This window comes from Octopus bimaculoides, chromosome 11 (assembly GCF_046866305.1).
Source record: "Octopus bimaculoides isolate indiv1 chromosome 11, ASM4686630v1, whole genome shotgun sequence".
Lineage (NCBI taxonomy): Eukaryota > Metazoa > Mollusca > Cephalopoda > Octopoda > Octopodidae > Octopus > Octopus bimaculoides.
Window position 1 is genome coordinate 3,741,274 of NC_142938.1, and position 20,669 is coordinate 3,761,942.

The 20,669-nt window shown below is 37.9% G+C and overlaps 2 protein-coding genes across 3 annotated transcripts in view; one reads left to right on the plus strand and one right to left on the minus strand.

Moving 5' to 3' along the window:
- Positions 1-329: 329 nt before the first annotated feature.
- LOC106879180 (lysophosphatidylserine lipase ABHD12) lies at positions 330-14,742 on the minus strand. 2 transcript variants are annotated; one of them, XM_052971443.2, is made up of 14 exons: positions 14,645-14,742; positions 12,439-12,613; positions 10,176-10,558; positions 9,482-9,612; positions 8,280-8,385; positions 7,437-7,559; positions 6,746-6,822; positions 5,656-5,788; positions 4,484-4,521; positions 4,070-4,149; positions 3,837-3,919; positions 3,118-3,196; positions 2,252-2,379; positions 330-468 (listed from the first exon to the last, which is right to left on the minus strand). In XM_052971443.2, exons 3-14 carry the CDS (start codon positions 10,544-10,546, stop codon positions 444-446), a joined length of 1,374 nt encoding a protein of 457 aa, XP_052827403.1. In that variant the 5' UTR covers positions 10,547-10,558; positions 12,439-12,613; positions 14,645-14,742; the 3' UTR covers positions 330-443. The 2 variants fall into 2 exon arrangements, with proteins under 2 accessions (XP_052827403.1, XP_052827402.1); XM_052971442.2 differs by lacking the exon at positions 14,645-14,742 and having other exon boundaries at positions 12,144-12,613.
- The window catches only part of LOC106879182 (actin, cytoplasmic 2), a 27,614-nt gene continuing 19,467 nt past the window's right edge, over positions 12,523-20,669 (plus strand). The window contains exon 1 of the mRNA XM_052971445.2: positions 12,523-12,656. The gene's annotated coding sequence lies outside the window, so the exon portion shown is untranslated. The remainder of the gene's footprint in view (positions 12,657-20,669) is intronic.

The window sequence follows — 20,669 nt, forward strand, 5'->3', positions numbered from 1 at the left end:
ACACTTCTATGTCTCTTTCTTTCAGGCCTCACTAAGTGCAAAGCGATCATTATCCATCACACACTTCTCACTCACAACATCCACACCATCTTCATTGTCTTGCAATCTGGAACAGCTCCCACCTCATATGTATGTATAAGGTGTGGCTGTGTGTTTAAGGAGTTTGCTTTCCAATGACTTGGTTCCTGGTTCAATCCCATTGCACGGCCCATTTTGGGGAGGTGTCTTCTATTACAACTCTGGACTGACCAAAACGTTGCGAGTGGATTTGATGGACAGAATGATATTTTAGCATCCAGTTTCAAATTTAGAGATTAAAACAGGAGTCATTTTTTTACTATTATTATAAATAATATATTTTTTTCTTTTTAAACAATATATTTCACATGATTTTATTACATCAAGTTTACACAAACCACCTCTGTTGTTCCTGGCATCAATCATTACGTGGAAGACTCTAGAAACGATCTGAAAATAGAAAAAGAATACAACACTGTTATTATTATGTAAGACTCACCACCACCACCACCACCATCACCACCACCACCATTACTAGGGCGGCAAGCTAGCAAAATCAAAAGCACTTCTGACAAAATTCCAAGTCGAAGTAGGGGTTCACCAAGGATCAGTCCTCAGCCCCCTCTTATTCATTATAGTCTTCCAGGCAATAACTGAGGAATTCAAGACAGGCTGCCCCTGGGAGCTCCTCTATGCTGATGAACTTCCTCTAAAAGCCGAGTCACTGCTAGAACTGGAGACAAAGTTTAGGGTATGGAAGCAAGGTCTAGAATCAAAGGGCCTCAGGATTAACCTAGCCAAAACCAAAGTCTTAGTAAGTAGGAAGGCTGTCAAATCACAACCCCCTTTAGGTAGATGGCCCTGCTCGATCTGTAGAAAAGGCTTAGGTAGAAACTCTATACAATGTATCTGGTGTAAGCTATGGACACATAAAAAGTGCAGCAATATCAAAAGAAGGTTAACTGGGAAAATAGTTTTTGTGTGTGACAGATGCACAGGAGCAGTAAACACTGAAGATGTACAGAAAACAGATTCCATCACATGAAGACCGGGACCTTTGGAGCCATGCTGTGATTGAGAAAACCCGGCAACTAAAGTGAGATGGCAGCCACGTATGTCCGGCCCTGTTAAGAATACTCCTGATGCGTTGGGCGATATGATATATGCTTGTGAAGACCTGTTGAGTCAAGTAAAACCAATATCGTAGCTGGGGCTGGTACCCTGTGGCTGGCAGCACATACAAAGCAACATCCAAACGTGGTCAATGCCAGGTCTGCCAGACTGGCCCCCATGCTGGTGGCACGTAAAAAACACCAACTGAACGTGACATGCCAGTACCTCCAGACTGGCTCCCGTGCCGGTGGCACCTAAAAAGCACCATCCGAAAGTAGTTGATACCAGGTCCGTCTGACTGGCTCTTGTGTTGGTGGCATGTAAAAAGCACCCACTACACTCTCGGAGTGGTTAGCGTTAGGAAGGGCATCGAGTTGTAGAAACTCTGCCAAATCAGACTGGATCCTGGTGCAGCCGGTGATTCTCCAGACCTCAGTCAAACCCCCTTCCAACCCATGCCAGCATGGAAAATGGACGTTAATCAATGATGATGATGATGATTATCATTATAGCTTTTGTTCTCATTTGTAAGTTCTAAGTTAAAAAGCCCCCAACATCCAAGTTAGATGTCCCACCTTGTAATCTATTTTCTGACCTCTCTTATCTCATTTTTTTTTTTATCTGAAACAATGATTATAATAAGCAAAGTGTTAACATGGCAACCAAAGGACAACAATCCACTTCAACACAAGCATTTCAGATAAAAAAAAAACATATCACGTGCTAAAGATTTCACACACCCACATACACACACACACATGTGTATATATATATATATATATATATATATATATATATATATACATGTATATATTCACACATACATATCTGTATGAGTATATATACACATGCATAAGCACACACATATACATATACACTTGTAAGTCCAAAACGTTGCTTTAGGGACTGTCACATTAAGTTGACAACATACCATCACTTTACCGTGCTGCTACTGCATAAATCTCTCTGAGAGATTTAGAAATATATTATTTCTATTTCCAAACTGTGTGTGGTCGAGAAGCAAACGTCCGACCACACAGCCACACCAACGTCGAAACAAACTGCAGTAAAAAGATATTCAACTTATAATTAGCACAAGAGATTAAATCGTGTTGCTTACTTGACGACAGAGGCAAAATTAGGGGCACTGTGCAGATGTTTGTGTCCATAACCAAAGGATTTGTCGAATGGCACTAACAGCAATTGTCCACTGTTTTGGGGCCGCGATTCCAAACCTGCGTTATAAAGCTGCAAGGGAAATACGAGAAAAAGGATTATACATATATGCATATTATCTATCTGTATCAGCGGTTCCCAACCTGGGGGTCTGCGGACCCCTAGTGGTCTGCGGACCCCTAGTGGTCTGAAAAATTTCCTATATATATATATATATATATATATATATATATGGGGTAAACATATTAAAAGGGGCCCGTGGGCAAACTCACTTAAATAAAAGGGTTAAAAATCACTGTTGGGAACCACCGTGAAAAGGTTGAAAACCACTGATCTGTGAGTGTGTGTGTGTGTGTGTGTGTGTGTGTGTGTGTGTGTGTGTGTGTGTGTGTGTGTGCACATATTCTTTTATTCTTTTACTTGTTTCAGTCATTTGACAGCGGCCATACTGGAGCACTGCCTTAAAGGGTTTTAGTCAAAAGAAATCGACCTCAGCAATTATTCTTTGTAAGCCTAGAACTTATTCTATCAATCTGTTTCTGCCGAACTGTTGAGTTATGGGGACATAAACATACCAGCATTGGTTGTCAGGTGATGGTGGGGTGACAAACACAGAAATATATGGAGTGTAATGTGAACTAGGTGGACTTGTACCTATTTGAAGAAGACAAGAGTCAAGGCTGGAAAATTTTTTAATCATAGGTCTGTTGTATGTATATGGGTGAGCTGGGGGGGGGGGGTAAAATAACAACAAATACTCAAAGAATGGAACAAAAAAATTATATGAAAAGGTTAAAAAGTATAACATACCTTTCTGGCAAGTTTTATGGGTATAAGTCCATCATCTTCGGCATGGAGGATTAATATAGGACTTGTTACATCTTTGATACTGTAGAATAAATCAAATAAATAATATATACATACATACATACATTATATATATATATATAGGGAGAATTCACAAAAAAACAAAAGATGAAGACAGGTGGTGTAGACAACAAACAGATGTATTAGTTTGATGCTCGGAAAGTGAAAAAGTCTTTAATGTTTTGAGCCTACGCTCTTCCTCAGAAAGGAACACAGAAAGAAACAAGGAAAGAAAATTAAGAATGTGTAGTGGCTAGCGAAATAATACACACACACAGAGGAGAAAATATAAACACATTTACATACATACACACACACATACAGAAATTGATATATAGAAAGAGAAAGAATCTGGTAGTTAGGTAGATAGATAGATAGATAGATAGATAGATAGATAAGATAGATAGATAAGATAGATAAGATAGATAGATAGACAGACAGACAGATAAATAGAGTCAAATTTTTGCAACATAGCTATATGTCAGCAGAGCATGCAATTGTTGTGAAAGCATATTTTGTGGGAACACAGTAGCCAAGACATAAGACTGGGAATGAATTTAATCATACAGAGAGAGAGAGAGGGGGGAGGGGGAGAGAGAGAGTGAGAGAGAGAGAGAGAGAAATCCCAAAATTGAAGAATTATTATTTTGAAAAGTGTTTACTTTTGGTCACTAGCAAATTCTGTTCCACATCTTTCGACAGAGTTGAGAATCATGTAACTCAGTGGCCGGAATGGTCTGTATAACTGTAGAAAAGAAAAAGAAAGAGAGAAAGATGAGTGAATGAGTGAGAAGAAGAAAATATGAATGACTAAGAAAGAGAAATAGAGTAAAAGTGTAGTCATGTAGATCATTGCTTGCTATAATAAAACAGTAACAAAAACTGTAATACTCACAAAGAATGGTGGCAAGTTTGCTGAAGCTTCCAGGATGTTATTAAACGGTGACTCCAAGACAAGAGCAGTGGGTGGCACACCTGGAATACACAAGGGTACAGTGCATCAGTTTTTAACTCTATGTATGTATGTATGTATGTATGTATGTGTGTGAAAAAATGCTAAACCGTTGTATTACACTTTGACAGTTTTCATATCTTGGCATCTGAAGCAGCTGGAGATATGATAGTTTGACCAAATTAAATATTGAAATAAAACCACATTTGGCCAAATTTGGACATATGACAGTTTAACATAATAGCATCAATATATATTTTTATATTTACAAACACACACACACACACACACACACACACACACACACACACATATATGACAGAGAAAGTGAAAGAGAGAGAGAAATAGGTTACTCACCACCATCACACAAGGTCTTCGCTAATCTTGTAGCAATTCTGAATAATAATAATAATAATAATAATAATAATAATAATAATAATAATTGTGGCTGAACATAAAAAACAACAGGTAAGTATAACATTTGAGAGAGTAATCTGAATGCTGAGGGGTTAATAGTGGGAAACACTTGCTCAAGGTGCCACAGAGTGGGACTGAACTCAAGGTCACATAGTTGAGAAGCAAGCTTCTTAACCCCACAGCCAGACCTGTGACTATAATAATAATAATGATAATGATAATTTCTAATGTGGTATAAACACTGAAATTTCTTTTGAGGGAGTCATGACATAATTTTGTTGACCTCCAGAAGGATGAATAATAAAACCCAAATTTTAGATTTGTTCCCACTGAACGTGGTCGATGCCAGTTTCCCCTGACTGGCTCCCGTGCCGGTGGCACATAAAAAGCATTATCCAAACGTAACTGATGCCAGGGCCCCCTGACTGGTTTCTGTGCTGATGGCACATAAAAAGCACCCACTACACTCTTGGAGTGGTCGGCATTAGGAAGGGCATCCAGCTGTAGAAACACTGCCAGATCAGATTGGAGCCTGGTGCAGCCACTGGCTCTCCAGACCTCAGTCAAACGGTCAAACCCATGCCAGCATGTATGTATATATTTGTGTGTTTACCCCTCCACCATCGCTTGACAACCAATCTTGGTGTGTTTATGTCATCGTAACTTAGCGGGTCGGTAAAAGAGATTGATAGAATAAGTACAAAGACTTACAAAGAATAAGTCCAGGGGTCAATTTCTTCGACTAAAAGGCGGTGCTCCAGCATGGCCACAGTCAAAATGACTGAAACAAGGAAAAGTGTAAAAATAAAAGTATATATAACTGTGTGTTTATATGCACACACGACAGGCTTCTCTCAGTTTCCATTTATCAAATCCACGGACAAGGTTTTGGTTGGCCTGACCTTATGGTGGAGGACACTTGCCCAAGGTGCCACACAGTGCGACTGAACCTGGAACCAAACTTCTTATCACACAGCCACACCCATTCCTTGCAGTGAAATTGGAAGACAATAATGGTAACTGTCAGGGTTAAAACATAACGGAGTAAATAAAAATATATAAAAAAAACAAGCAAAAGTATATCAAAAGCAATTGAAAAAAAAGCCACGTACCCAGTTCCTAAAGAATGTCCCCATAAGATAACGGGTGTGTCTGAGGGTACTCTTGATCTGATCCAGTTGTATACAAAAAGACTGTCTTCTACAACACCATCTTCGAAGGGGATACCAGTAGATTCACCAAATCCTGTATCCATAGCAACAGCAACAACAACAACATTGACATGCATGTGACAACACACAGCCAGGGAACGTATACATGAAAGCAAAATGAAAATAAATAAATAAGTAAATAATAAATAAATAAACAGATATAAAAATATGACATACATGCTCATACCTTGGTACTATGGCCTTCCCTTTAATGGATTTCGGAAGCAGCAGACAAAATCTGGAGCAGTCGACTCAATTTGAAAGTCCCACCCGTTATAGGCAGTCACTTTGTTTACATCAGTTTAACAACACATGTAGCTCATTGCTCCATGGTTTTTACCCTTTATTATGTGTTGTGTTTGAATTATCAGACTGTATTTATTCTTCTGTCTTTTGTTATGGAATTGCTGATCTTAGCCACTCCTAACATAACCTGAGAACTAGAATACCAATGAAGGACAACTTAGAACCACCGCAGTCAACAAGCACATCAAAAATATATACCCATCATCAGCCACCTAACAGATATCATTATGGTTTTGACACCTAGGCAGTACCATTCAATGCAATGGTGGCATCAGCATTAAAACATGATACACACACACACACAAACACACACACACACACAGAGACACATTTATATCCATGTATATAAGCATAGGCATGTCTGTATGCAGCCAACAAATCCGTTCATAAAAAATTATTCAATCGCATTACAATAATGATTTACAATAATGATGTATTAAAATATAGCAGATTCAAAGAAAAAGAAACCATACAATACTTATAAGATCACAAGACACAGATCAGCCAAAATAAGAAAAGAAAGCTGATTTGGTTCAACACTCCATTTATGTAAACAGAGACATGCACACACTGTGTGCATGCATACAAAGGCACACATTTACATACAAGCATGCCAACACACTGAAAATATATATGTGTGCGTGCAAATTGCAAGACAAGGAACAACACCAAAGACTGAACTTACCGCGATAATCAAAAGTTATTATATGATAATTCATCTGTGATAAACGATGATACAGATTGACGCGGTGATCACAGGCCCTGCAAGAAAAAGCAGATTCATGAAACACAGATGATTTCATAGGTTGTGCCATGTTAAAGGCATCCAATCTACACTGTAATGTGGTTGGCATTTGGAAGGGCATCCAGCTGGAAAAAAGGTTGTACCAGACTCCAGTCTCATTTGGCAAGGTTCTCTACAGGTGGATGCCCTTCCTAACGCCGACCACTCCAAGAATGTAATGGGTACTTTTATGTGGCACCAGTATAAGTGCCATTTGCATGACACTGGTATCTTCCATGACTGTGATTTTGCTTGGCTTGATGGGTCTTTTTCTCAAGCATGACATAATGCCAAAGCTCTCAGGCAATGCTTCTGAGAGGCCCAAAACTTGAAAGGAACTCAGCTACTTTGCCTCTGTGAGGCCCAAAGCTCAAAAAGAACTCGCTTCCATGAGGCCCAACACTCGAAAAGAACTCACCTCTGTGAGGCCCAACACTCAAAGGAACTCAGCCACTTTGCCTCTGCAGTTGTATATAATTATGCATTTGTGTACAGATGTCGGATGCATATATGCAGATCAAAATATACACTTATATACATTTCAATTCATTCATATTTATGTGAGGTAGAAATATAAAAAGACAATTCTTACCTGGAACCGGAGTTTCCATGCATATACATCACAATTGGTGTTTCAGAATATTGGAGGCTTTTCTCATAGTCATTGTCGCTAAAATCTTTGGCTTTGCTCTTTAAATTATCAGGAAGTATATGCCTGGGTATAGAAATAAATTAATAAACATAATTTAAATATATAATATACATATATGTATACAGTTTACATACACACACACACATATATATATATGTGTGTGGCTTTTACCCTTTTTGTTTATGTGTTGTGTTTGAATTACCAGGCTGTATTCGTCCTTGTCTTTCATTATGTAATTGCTGATCTTAGCCACTCTTAACGTAACCTGACCTTGGTGACTTACCCAACCCTCACCTCAAATTTAAGGCCTTGTGCCTATAGTAAAAAGGATTATTATTATTGTTGTTATTATTAAAGTGATGGGCTGTCAGACAAAACGTTTCGCAACATTTATGTCGGGAGTTCGAATTCTGCTCATGTTAATTTCAGTTTTAATTATTTCAGGGTTGATACAATAAGTACCAGTTAAGTACTGGGGTCAACGTAATTGACAAGCCCCCTTCAATAAAATTGCTGGTCTTGTGCCAAAATTTGAAAGAATTATTATTATTATTATTACAAAAAACAGATGCATTTTGTCCTTGAAATGGTCCTCGCCTTGTAGTCTCTGGGTAACACAAACAGAAACAAATATATACTTTTGTAATGTTAGAAAACACACACACGTGGACATGCGCATACACACGTGCACATGTGTGCACTCACACAAGCACATGCACACACACATTCATACATAAAACTTGCAATGTATCTCGTATCCTAAACAGTAAATTGGAACCTTACCAAGCACCCAGTTTAATATTCCGCTTTGATTGGAGGAAGAAGTTTCTGGTATGATCCAAACCAAAATAGTGAGGGTCACTCAAGTTTGCAAAAATTGTCCACTTTACTGCAAGAATAAAAGAGAATTTATCGGTTCAGTTAGTGCTAGCATATTTCATTCTGTAAACATTACAAACATAATTCACAATAAACTAAAAAGATAAATTAAATATAGAGATATACTATTAGCAATCCAATAATTTACTTATATTATAATATTACATGATATACTATGAATATAACATAATATTATATAACATAAACAATTATTTTTAAAAATCCCTTATATATAAAGTTACCTCAGGGTCATGGTCTAAAGACAGACAAAATTCCATGTGAAAGGATGGCTGGATTGTAAAAATTAATTCAAATGTCTATATGTATCATTCAAAATAATTTTTTGGCCTTTTATAGGTTTTTTTTAAATAATCATTTATGTTATATAATATCATGTTATATTATATTCATAGTATATCATGTAATATTATAATAGAAATATATTATTGGATTGTCAATAGTATCTATCTATTTATTTTATCTTTAATTTTTTTTTTTCTCCGTGTTTTTCTCCTTGTCTCCGTATTCTTTCTGTTGAAGAGCGTAGCTCGAAACGTCAAAGACTTTCCGTATTCCCGAGCGTCATACTAATATATACTTTTGTTATTTACACCACCTGTCCTCGTCTGTTGTCATTATTTGTATATTCTCCCATATATATATATATGTATATATATAATAATAATAATAATAATAATAATATAAATAATATATATATATATGCATATATACATACACATATGTACATGCCTACATATATATGTATATATACAGGCATATATGGGTACAGGACGTCAAAAAAAAAAACGTGAACAAAATGAAAAACAAGGACATAAAAAAACAAAAACATGGAAAACGAATTCTTTTTCAAACAATGAAAGAAACAAATAGAGAAACGAGATAGGTAACATATGGAACAATCCCTTCATCAGTTGTCCCCTGTTTTATCTTACTCCGCGTTTCGAATATATATATATATAGGAAATAGTGGCACAACAATGTACCAATGCTTGCTGGAAATAGCAGTCAATAACCGTACGATGCTATTGTAAAGGTTTACTGAAAGTATAAAGGCAAAGATGTGTGCTTATCACTGTGTTACATACCTCGGTTTGAGAATATCACAAAGTTGCTGATTTCTGGGAACGTCCAGAATAATACTGGTAGCAAGCCATGTGTGCAGAAAGCAATGACCAAGAAGAAACACAAGAGGCTTTTAACACCTGATAGACATGCCCTGGAACGAAGAAAGATGACGGACATTGGTAAAATTCATAAAAGAAACAACAAACACCAATTGGAAAGAGAAAACAGCAACAGGTGGGATTTGAAACCTGAATGTATTATTTCTTAAAATGAACTGAATGGAAACAAAATGCATGCGGTTTGTAAATATAGCACGAGGCTGAATACAAGGAGGAAGTCTACCTGGGACACACAGTGAATGCGTGCTGAGATATGGAGGCTGAAATCTTAACCCTTTCGTTACCAATCTGGCCAAAACCGGTTCTGGCTCAGTGGTACAAATGTCTTGTTTTCATAAGTTTTGAATTAAAATCTTCCACCAAACCTTAATCCCAATTTATCTGCACAGGAGCCATTCGGGGTTGGAGGGCTGGCATAAACCATGTTCGGCTGGTGTTTTTTGTGTTTTTTTTATTTCCACCATGGGGGTCAGTCAAGCAGCACTGGCATTGACCCCACTCAAATGGTGCTTTTTATGTGCCACCAGCATGGGGGTCAGTCAGGTGACACTGGCATTGGCCATGAATAAACAAATACTAAAAAACAATCACTCACTTGGTACATTTTGTATTCTTCTTTTTGTTGTTGCTTTTGTTGATGGTTTTATTGCTGTTGGCTTTGTTGTTGTTGTTGGCAGTTTTATTGTTGTTGTTGTTGTTGTTGGCAGTTTTATTGTTGTTTTTGTTGGCTTTATTATTGTTGTTGTTGGCTTTGTTGTTGTTGTTGGCAGTTTTATTGTTGTTGTTGGTGGCAGTTTTATTGTTGGTGTTGTTGGCAGTTTTATTGTTGTTGTTTTTGTTGGCTTTATTATTGTTGTTGTTGCTTTTGTTATTGTTTTTGCTGGTGTTGTCAGTTTTGTCGTTGTTCTTTTCACTTTTCTTTTTGTTCTTATTTTTCTCGTTCGTATTTTCTCCCATTTTTTTCATTTACAGCAGCAACTGTGAAAGAGAAGACATGGAATTACCAGACGCCACATGGCAATCAATAGACAACAGAATATCACATACAGCCACTGGACCGCACTAGTTTGCACCACATTACGCTGCACTATAGCGTCGCATATCACACCAGATTGCAAACACAACACCACACTGCATCGGACCCATTTTCCAAGTTTAGGAACCTTTCCAAGTTGTTGAAGATGACGATGGTTTGAACTAAGCTTTATTGCCAATTCTTCAACTGATAATGCAGAATTTTCTTCAAGTAATACCTTAAGGAGCCTGTAGGCGCAAGCGTAGATGTATGGTAAGAAGCTTGCTAAAAAAAAAAATTTAGTACTCGGGTCGATTCATTCCACCAAAAATTCTTCAAGGTAGTGCCCCAGTATGGCCACAGTCGAATGACTGAAACAAGTAAATGATATGATGAGGGGGTTGGGGAAGATAATCGTAATCTACAACTTCGGTAGCAAATCACTGCAAACCTTCTTTTGGTGTTTGGGATGCGGGTGGACTGGGGCACTAAACTGTAGTTATACCCAATGAGATAGATACGGTTGTAACTATATCTGCTGGATACTCACTGACGTGGAACTAAATTTACACAATTATAAAGAATGAATGAATGGCTAAGTCAAGGAATGGTCGATAATGTTATATCGACCCCGAAAAGAGAAAAGGCAAAATGGACTTCAGACGGATTTAAATTCGAAATGTAATGAATCGGAAGAAATATCGCTAAGCAGTTTGTCCGACGCACCAACGATTCTGCCAGCCTACCACCTTAATAATAATAATAATAATAAGTGAAAGTAAAGAATACGTACAACCGGTGGTTAGGGTTTAGGATTAGGATTAGGGGTTTTGTTACGCCGAAAACGGATGGTGTACGTATTCTTTGCCTCCGTAATAATAATAATAATAATAATAATAATAATAATAATAATAATAATAATAATAGTAGTAGTTTCAAATTTTGCCACAAAGGTAACTATTTTTGGGAAGAGGGTAAGTCGATTACATCGACCCCAGTGGTTGAACTGGTACTTAATTTATCGACCCGAAAGGATGAAAGGGCAAAGTCGACCTCGGAGGAATTTGAACTCAGAACGTAGCAGCTGACGAAAAAATAATGGTAATAAGAATAAGAATAATAATCTTTTCTAGTAAATCACAAGACTTGAAATGTTGGAGGTGGTGGGGGTGTGACAATCGATTATATCGACCCCCAGTGCTTAGTTGGTACTTATTTCATGGACCCTGAAAGGATAAAAGGCTGAGTCGACCTCGGCGAAATTTGAATTCGGAATCTAATGAACCGAAAAATGATAATTCTTTTTGCCATGGGGCACAAAGCCTGGAATTTTGTGAGGAGGCGACCAGTCGAGAGCATCGATCTCATTGCTCATTAAGTCCCGAAAGGACGAAAGGCAAAAAGCCGACCTGGGCGGAATTTGAACTCAAAATGTAATGAACTAAGAAAAAAAAAAAAAAATGAGAATAAAAGTGGTAAATAATGGGGAAAAAAACCAAAAAAAAAAAAACCGGCAAGAATCGAACTGGATAAAAAATAATTACTTACCAGCGATGACAAAAGATATCAATCAAAGAAGCAGAAGCGAGTTTAAATAAAGGTTGAACTGGGAAGTATATAAGAATATATACACAGAATATATACACATGTATATATCTATGACTCTATATGGATATTGACGTGTGGCCTTTTATTTAGCTCTCGTCTTCTCTTACTTTTTCCTTCTTGCCCCCGTCTTTTTTTTTTTTTTACTGCAGTCAACATCCAGTCCACGAAAGAAAGAAGAAAAAAATATCAGAAAGTGGTTCAACTTGTATTGAAAACGAATTTTTTTCTCACACACCTTTATAATTTGGTCTTTTGATTTGTTATCAGCCAGGTCATATCGTATAACTGAGTTTTCGTTTTTTTTTTAAATGGCTGAGGTCAAAGATCAAACTGTAGTAACGACAGCAACTTTAAATTGACAACAACAACAACGCAACGAAATAGGTGCGAGATTTCGGTAAAATTTAAACCTAGAAAATGAAAAAAAAAAGAAAAAAAGAAGTAATTTAGAAGGTATGTATAAGAGTGTGGGTGTATATATATACATATATATGACTGTGTCCGTGTGTATACATATAATGCGTGTATATATATATATATATATATATAAGTGGATATATGTATGTAAATATATATATATAAATGGATATGTATATGTACATATATATACATGTGTATGTATGTATGTGTATATATATATATATATATATGTGTGTGTGTGTGTGTAGTGTATATATATGTGTATATATATATATATATATATATATATATATATATATGTATATATAAGATATATACATACATATAAGTGTATATATATATATATATATATACATGAATGGATGTGTGTGTGTACATATATATAAGTAGATGTATGTGTGTAAGAGTATGTGTGTGTGTGTGTGTTTTAAGAGAGAATGGGGTAAAAAGATATGGGTGTGTCCACGTGCGCGTAGGTAAACTCCTGACTAGACTGAAATATATATATATATATATAAATTGTTTAATATATAAACATTTGCACGCGTGAGAAGACAATTTGTTAAAGTAAAAGTAAGGTTGGTAAGCAGTGCTTGTTGTGAGTTTGTATTTATTCGTCATTGAAAATGAGAGGTAAAGAGGCATCCTGGTCGATAGGGACAAACAGCCAGAAGACAAACAGATAAATAGACACTCACACACATTATATATACTCCAGCATGGCCGCAGTGAAATGATTGAAGCAAATAAAAGAGAATATATATATATATATATATATATATATATATATATATATATATATATATATATATATATATATATATATATATATATATATATAGGTAGGTAGGTAGATAGATAGATAGATAGATAGATAGATAGATAGATAGATAGATAGATAGATAGACAGACAGGCAGAGAGAGAGAGAGAGAGAGAGAGTGGACGAATAGAGAGAGGTATAGATAGCAGTGTAGTCACATGCTGTCACAGAAAATAAACTTATTTAATTTTGTAGTCAAGGAAAGCAAATAAAAACCAAAAAGAAAAAAAAGAAAAAAAAAAAAAAACGAGGCTCCATAACTTAGCACTTAGTTCTATCTCTTTATCAATTAATTCCTAGCTAACCTCTTCTCCATAGTTCCAAGTTGTCATCTCAATGTAGAAACCTCCACCAACAACATCGCCACCTTTCGAGAGAGCCATAAACCATATCTATTTATTTAACCACTTTTCTGCTGCTGTGGTAGCTAGCTGCTCCTGCTAATAAGGCCAACCATTCTACTCTAATACTGGCCAAACAACTCCTCCACCAGGACCAGTAAAACGGATGGAAACTAGAGCACCACGGTTGCCACCCCCATAATTAAAGCCAAGACAATCAGCAGTAACCCTGTAGGTACTACCGTTGCGTTTGGTGTTAGCACAATTACTATACTACAATTGTGTCAAGTATGACTCTGTCACACCAATAGTTACTGTCTTCTCAGCCAAGCCATGTTTTTAAATACGACACCAGAGACAAAGTCATGGAGAGAGAGAGAGAGAGACCAGGAGAGAGAGAGACTAGGAGAGAGAGAGAGACTAAGAGAGTGGTAGAGAGAGAGTCTACAGGTTATAGGGTTTCCTGGTCTGCTAAAAATAGTAGCCATTTCAAATCCCATTCAAATCACGTACGTTATTGTTTTGTCGAGGAAAAAAAGGGTCTCTTGAAAGCGAGAGAAAGAGGAAAAGAGAAACTCAACAGGCTACATGGTTTCTTGTTGCCCTGCTAGAAATAGCAGCCAAAGTTTCATAGAAATCACGAACGTTACTGAATTTGAAATAAAGAGTAAAGAATACACTCGAGAGAGAGAGAGAGAGAGAGAGAGAGAGAGAGAGAGAGAGAGAGAGAGGGAAAGAGAGAGAAACTCTACAAGCTACAAAGTCTCCTGGGCTGCTAGAAGTAGCAGCCAAAATCCCAAATTACATACGTTACACTGTCTTGGGAAAAGAAAAAGAAAGGAACTACATGTATACATACACACAGACATCGTTGCATAGTTTGGGAGAATCTGTATTTATAAATACTCTAGACTAGCGAGTTCATGATGGACTTTTTTGTGATTTCTCGGAGCGAATAAAAAACTTTCCTGGCGCTCTGAAGATCAAATAAAAAACTTTCCTGGCGTATTTCTAATGGAAAGTTTTACAAATTAATAAACTAGGATTTAAAAGTTAGAAATTTCCCCAAAAAAGAAACCATGGAAACGAAACTTGTTCACGTTTTATTAACTATACTTGTATTTAATTAAATTTTGACTGACACAGTTTTCAGGTCAGTCAGTCATTAGTCTCGATTGACTGATGCATTAGATTATGTATATTTTTTTTTATCTTTTACTTGTTGCAGTCATTGGATTGTGGCCATGCTGGAGCACCGCCTTGTAGAGAAATTGATTCCAGCACTTATTTTAAAGTTTGGTTGGTCTACTGAACCGCTGTTTTGGGGACGTAAGCAAGGCAACATCGGTTGTCAAACAATGGACACGCGCCATATATATGTATGTGTGTATATACGTATGTGTGTATGCATGTATGTATGTATGTATGTATGTATGTATGTGTGTGTGTGTGTATGTATGTATGTATGTATGTATGTATATCGATCCGGTACTCGCCTTGTACTTTATTTGATCGACCTCGACCCGATAAAGAGTATTGTCGACCTCGGCCTGATTTGAACTTTGCGCCCCCCCAGTCTCACATTTATGGCATTGTGCCAACTTAACGAATCAATATTCGGTAAAAACCTACTTAATTAGTAGATCGACTTAGCATGGACCGAGTGAACTAGTTAATCACGTGATTGATAAGCGTTGCTAATGTAGTGTTGGAGCATAATGGCAATGGTGGTGGTGGTGGTGGTGGTGGAGGTAAACACAGCGGGGATAGAGAAAGAAGGGTGAGATGGGGGTGGGGATAAGAAGTGGGGGAGAGTGGGGTGTTGAGAGAAGAAAGTAAGGAAGAAAAACTAGTGGGAAAGAGAGAGAATAGGGGAAAGAAAGAGAAGGAAGAGAGAGATAGAGAGAGAGACAGAGAGAAGAGAACGGGAAAGAGAGACAAACAGAAAGGCACACAACGGGAGAGAGAGGAGGGGGAGAGAGGGTCAAACAAACAGAGAGAGAGATGAAGAAGAAGAAGAAGAAGAAGAAGAAAAAAAAACGGCACCAAAAACAACAAAAGCAATAATTACAAGGAAGGAAGGAAGGAAGGAAATGCAAGTCAAAGAAGAAGTCACTTTGTGGTCGATTGAGATGCAGGAAATAGCAGCTAAATGTCCTTCATATTCTAGCCTACCGTTAAAAACGGAAGGACATATTGAATAGTGCACCCTTAGATACACTACATCTGAAAAATAAGATGGGACAGTCATAGATGGAACGCCTCCAGCCTGATCAGATTTGGTGCCAATCAACACGTTATCCAGATCTGTGTTGGTCTACATTAATCAAAGTGCAGTGTCACTAAACCCACTTTATTAGACTATGAAAGATATCCTTCGTAGCTTCAGAGTGCGGAGTCAGTGACTCCGCTAAATTCTCTACAGCCCAGCGGCACCGTTCCATGAGTGAAACACCTCAGCTACGAAAAGCGCAAAATAATAATATTATAGGCGTAAAATTTTGGCACAAGGCCAGCAATTTCGGGTGAGTGTGCAAGTCGATTACATCGACTCCAGTGTTTCACCGGTATTTATTTTATCGACCTCGAAAGGACGAAAAGCAAAGTCGACATCGATGGAATTTGAACTCAGAATGTAGCGGCAAACGGAATACCTCTAACATTTCGCCTGGCCTGCTAACTTTTCTTATTTCTTTACTGCCCAGAAGGAGCTAAACACAGAGTGGACAAACAAGGACAGACAAAGGAATTAAGTCGATTGTATCGACCCCAGTGCATAACTGGTACTTTATTCATCAACTCCGAAAGGATGAAAGGCAAAGTCGACCTCGGTCGAATCTGAACTCAGAACGTAACGGCAGACGAAATACCGCCAAGCATTCCTCCCGGCGTGCTAACGATTCTGCCAGCTCGCTGCCTCAATACATAAAGCGCCTGCCGCCAAAAGGTGCCATCACAATCTGATCACCCTTTGTCCTCTCTTTTAGCTACTCTCATCAACAGGATGCGATTCCAGTGAGATTTGAGGGAAATTTAACTGTTTTTTCCAGCCACAACAAATATCGGGGTTAAATGTTCAGGCGATGAGATCGACTCGCTTTTTATTGCACTGTTGATTACAACATATCTTGATTACCAAGCAACGGCTCAATTAATTTATCAGCACTAAAGCCGAGCAGTTAATGAATATGACTGAGAGCTGTTAGTGGTTTGGACTTTGTACTTCTTTTATCAGGGAGATAGCGAGCAATTCTGAAGGGGGCGACCGCTTGGGGGGGGGGGGGGGGCAGTAAGGCCATTTGCTAATTGGAAAACCACAGTGTTTGGCTTACGTATGGACACATACTCACTTCATCTTAGCCTTGTATCTATTTAAGGGGCTTATGCATATAAGTATTCACACACACACACACAGATAGACAGACAGACAGATAGACAGACAGGCAGACACACACGCACACAGACAGAAAGACAGACAGGCAGACACACACACACACACACGCACATAGACAGAAAGACAGACAGGCAGACACACACACACACAGACAGACAGACAGACAGACACAGACACAGACAGACAGACAAACACACACACATACGGACACACACACACACACACACACAGGTTAAGAATTTCGCTCTGCAACCAGGTGGTCTCGTAGTCAACCGCGGGAGTCAACCGTGCGCTCCATTCTCTGCGTGCTTCGAGGATGTATGAGCTTGGCGCATGCGTAGTCCCACACTAACTCGCACATGCTTCTCCCCCACAACATCTGTAGATGGGTGTCTGTGTGGGTCGGGTAGTGATTTGAGGATGTCAGTATGTGTGCGTATTTGTGGGTATTTGTGCACAAGCGCGTATCTATTGGTTTCCGCAGCGCTTGACTGTTGGGTCAGTGTTGGTTTGTTAACGTTCCCGTAACCTATCGGTCCGGTTAAAGAAACCCGATAGACCAAGTACCACACTTATGAAGAATAATCACTAGGGAAGATTTGTTCGAGAACCCTCCTCCAGCAGTCAATGTGATGCTCCAGCATGGCCACAATCAAAGGAATAACATAAATAAATGCTAAAGCACGCGAAATGTGAACACACACACACACTTACACGAAAGATTTGGTGCATGGGAGATAACCAAAATTATTATTAATCTTATTATTTCCCTTGAATTTGCATTTCATCTAAGGGAGGTAACTGGCTTTTTTAAAAACATTTTCTGAAAGATTTTTCTTTTTCTTTTCCCATTTTCAATAATCTTTTCTGTACTCTAGGCACAAGGCCCGAAATTTTTGGGAAGCGGGGTCAGTCGATTAGACCGACCCCAGTACGCAGCTGGTACTTAATTTATCGACCCCGAAAAGATGAAAGTCAAAGTCGACCTCGGCGGAATTTGAACTCAGAACTTAGAGACAGACGAAATACCGCTAAGCATTTCGCCCGGCGTGCTAACGATTCTGCCAGCTCGCCGCTTTTCCCTTTTCAATAATGTTTGCATTGATTCATAAGGTTTGCATGGAAGACCACCGCATCCGATATGAACGAGCATCACACATGTCATTTCATATATCAGGTCATCCCATAAGTTCTGTCCGATTTTACCTTTTTTAAAATTGAATGAAATTTAATCGTATTTTAGAATGTCTAATGGAATTAAAAATTATTTTTATGCATTTGTGCATATGTATATATATATATATATATATATATATATATATATATATATATATATATATATGTGTGCATGTGTAGGTGTGTGTGGATGATGGTGTGGGTGCTGGGAAGTGGTCAGTGCTAGTGTGTGCGGGGTGGTGTGATGTGGTGTGGTGTGCTATGGTGGCGTGTTGTGTGGTGGTGTGTGGTGTGGTGTGCTATGGTGATGTGTGGTGTGGTGGTGTGTGGTGTGGTGGTGTTGGGGTGTGGGGGAGGCGAGAGTGGAGGAAGCAAGGGTGGGGTGTGGGTTGGGGTGAGGGCAGGTGTAGGATGGGGTAGGGGTGGGATGGGATGTATAGGGATGGTGGGGTTGCAATGTGTAGGGGTAGGGTGTATGTATGTATGTATAGTTACACAGTCATATATCGCTGTTGTATAGCGAGGAGATCGTTTGGCACTTATATTGAGAGGTTCGGCCATTTCCAACTTCGATAATAAAAAAAAGAAGTTCACGATTTACCGTTCCATTTCCTTTGTCTGCTGGCAGAATTTTGATGTGCTGTCAACTTGAAGGAACTTCATGGAATTTCTGACCTCCTTGAAGCTATTTGGTCGGAAGAAGATTTGGTTTTCTTTTAGTACAGTCCGCACTTTCTGTGTTAACTCGTCTCACTCAGCCTTCCTCACTTCATTTCAAATCGCTGATGAAGACAATGGTATTGAAGTGAAGAATTAGATCCATTGTAATAGCGAAAGCCAACCCTTTGTTTCCTTAGACTCAATAGTAATTCTTCAGATTTTGTCACTATTTATATTTGCTACCCTTTACCGACCGTGATGGAATAAACTATTGGGTTGGTGCATAATTATTGCAGCTTTTTTCAACAAATTTTATTCAACAAAAACAATAACAACATGTTACAAAAACATCTTTAAATGATTATTCCGAAGCATATTCACCATCTACTTCAATTACTGCTTCCCATTTGCTTGGCAGACGGTCAGACCGTCATTTAAAGATGTTTTTGTTAAATATTGTTATTGTTTCTGTTGAATAAAGTTTGTTTAAAAAAACAAACTGCAATAATTATGCACCAACCCAATATTATTAATTCTTCTTTGGTTCAGGACACATGCTTAATTTCATTTTGACAAACCTCAGACTTCGAAATCTTTTACAATGAACCATCACTGGTATCTCTTCCTCAGAGGTGTCCGAACTGTGTTCCATAATACTTTAGGGATGTAGTTCCCAGTCTGGTCTCCATAGGTTTCTGAGGGTCTATAAAAATAGTCGTAGAGGTTCCATAAAACGTGATTAAAATTTTAAACACTGCAATATGAAATATATAATTTACTCAGTTACATATATAAACACAACAACGAAAAGGAAAAAAAGAATGTAACTCTTTCCACTATTGGCACAAACCCAGAAATTTTAGGTGAGGGGACTAGTCGTTTTTCCTTAATCCCAATGATTAGCTGGTACTTGTTTTATCGACCCCAAAATGATGCAAATTACCTATACCACAAATGTGTTCAACCCTTTTTTTTGTATAAGTCTAAGTCCCTTGGCTACTGGAAATAAAGTAAAAAAAACTGCCGTGCTAATGACGGTTATTGAGCCAGAAACACATATCTTCGACTCTCCTCTTATCTCCACACAAGAAGCATGTCAACTTTAGAAAAAAATTGAACCTTGAAATTATCTCCCCTTCTCAAGTGGAACCTGTCTTAATTGCCGTTTGGTAATTATGATACATCGTTTAGAGGCAAAAATAATTTTGATAAGTCTAGAATTTATGTTGTATGGTATTTGATATGACTGTATTTATCAATGTTATAAACGCATTCAATCAGCCGTTTGTGCTACGTCTGTCACCTTCAACAGTTCTGTAATATCACAAGATTAATGAAAGCGAGGTGAACGAAAGGACCGGTTATTAGAAATTAGCGCCCAGTAGCGTGTTTATGTATCTTGTCTGGAAATTACTGCGGGTTATCTGTGTAAACGGAACTGTTTGATCATCTCTTATATAATGAGATATTGTCAGTGGAACGGAAAGTCGGCATGAACGAGAAACTAAGATAAGAAAACTATCGTTTATCAAATGACAGATATCTTATAACAAATTTCTTGGCAGCCATGAAAGGAATATACGTATATTTTATACATGTCTTAAAGTTATACATGTACCATTACATGACAATGAGTCTTAGCATGGCGGCTACT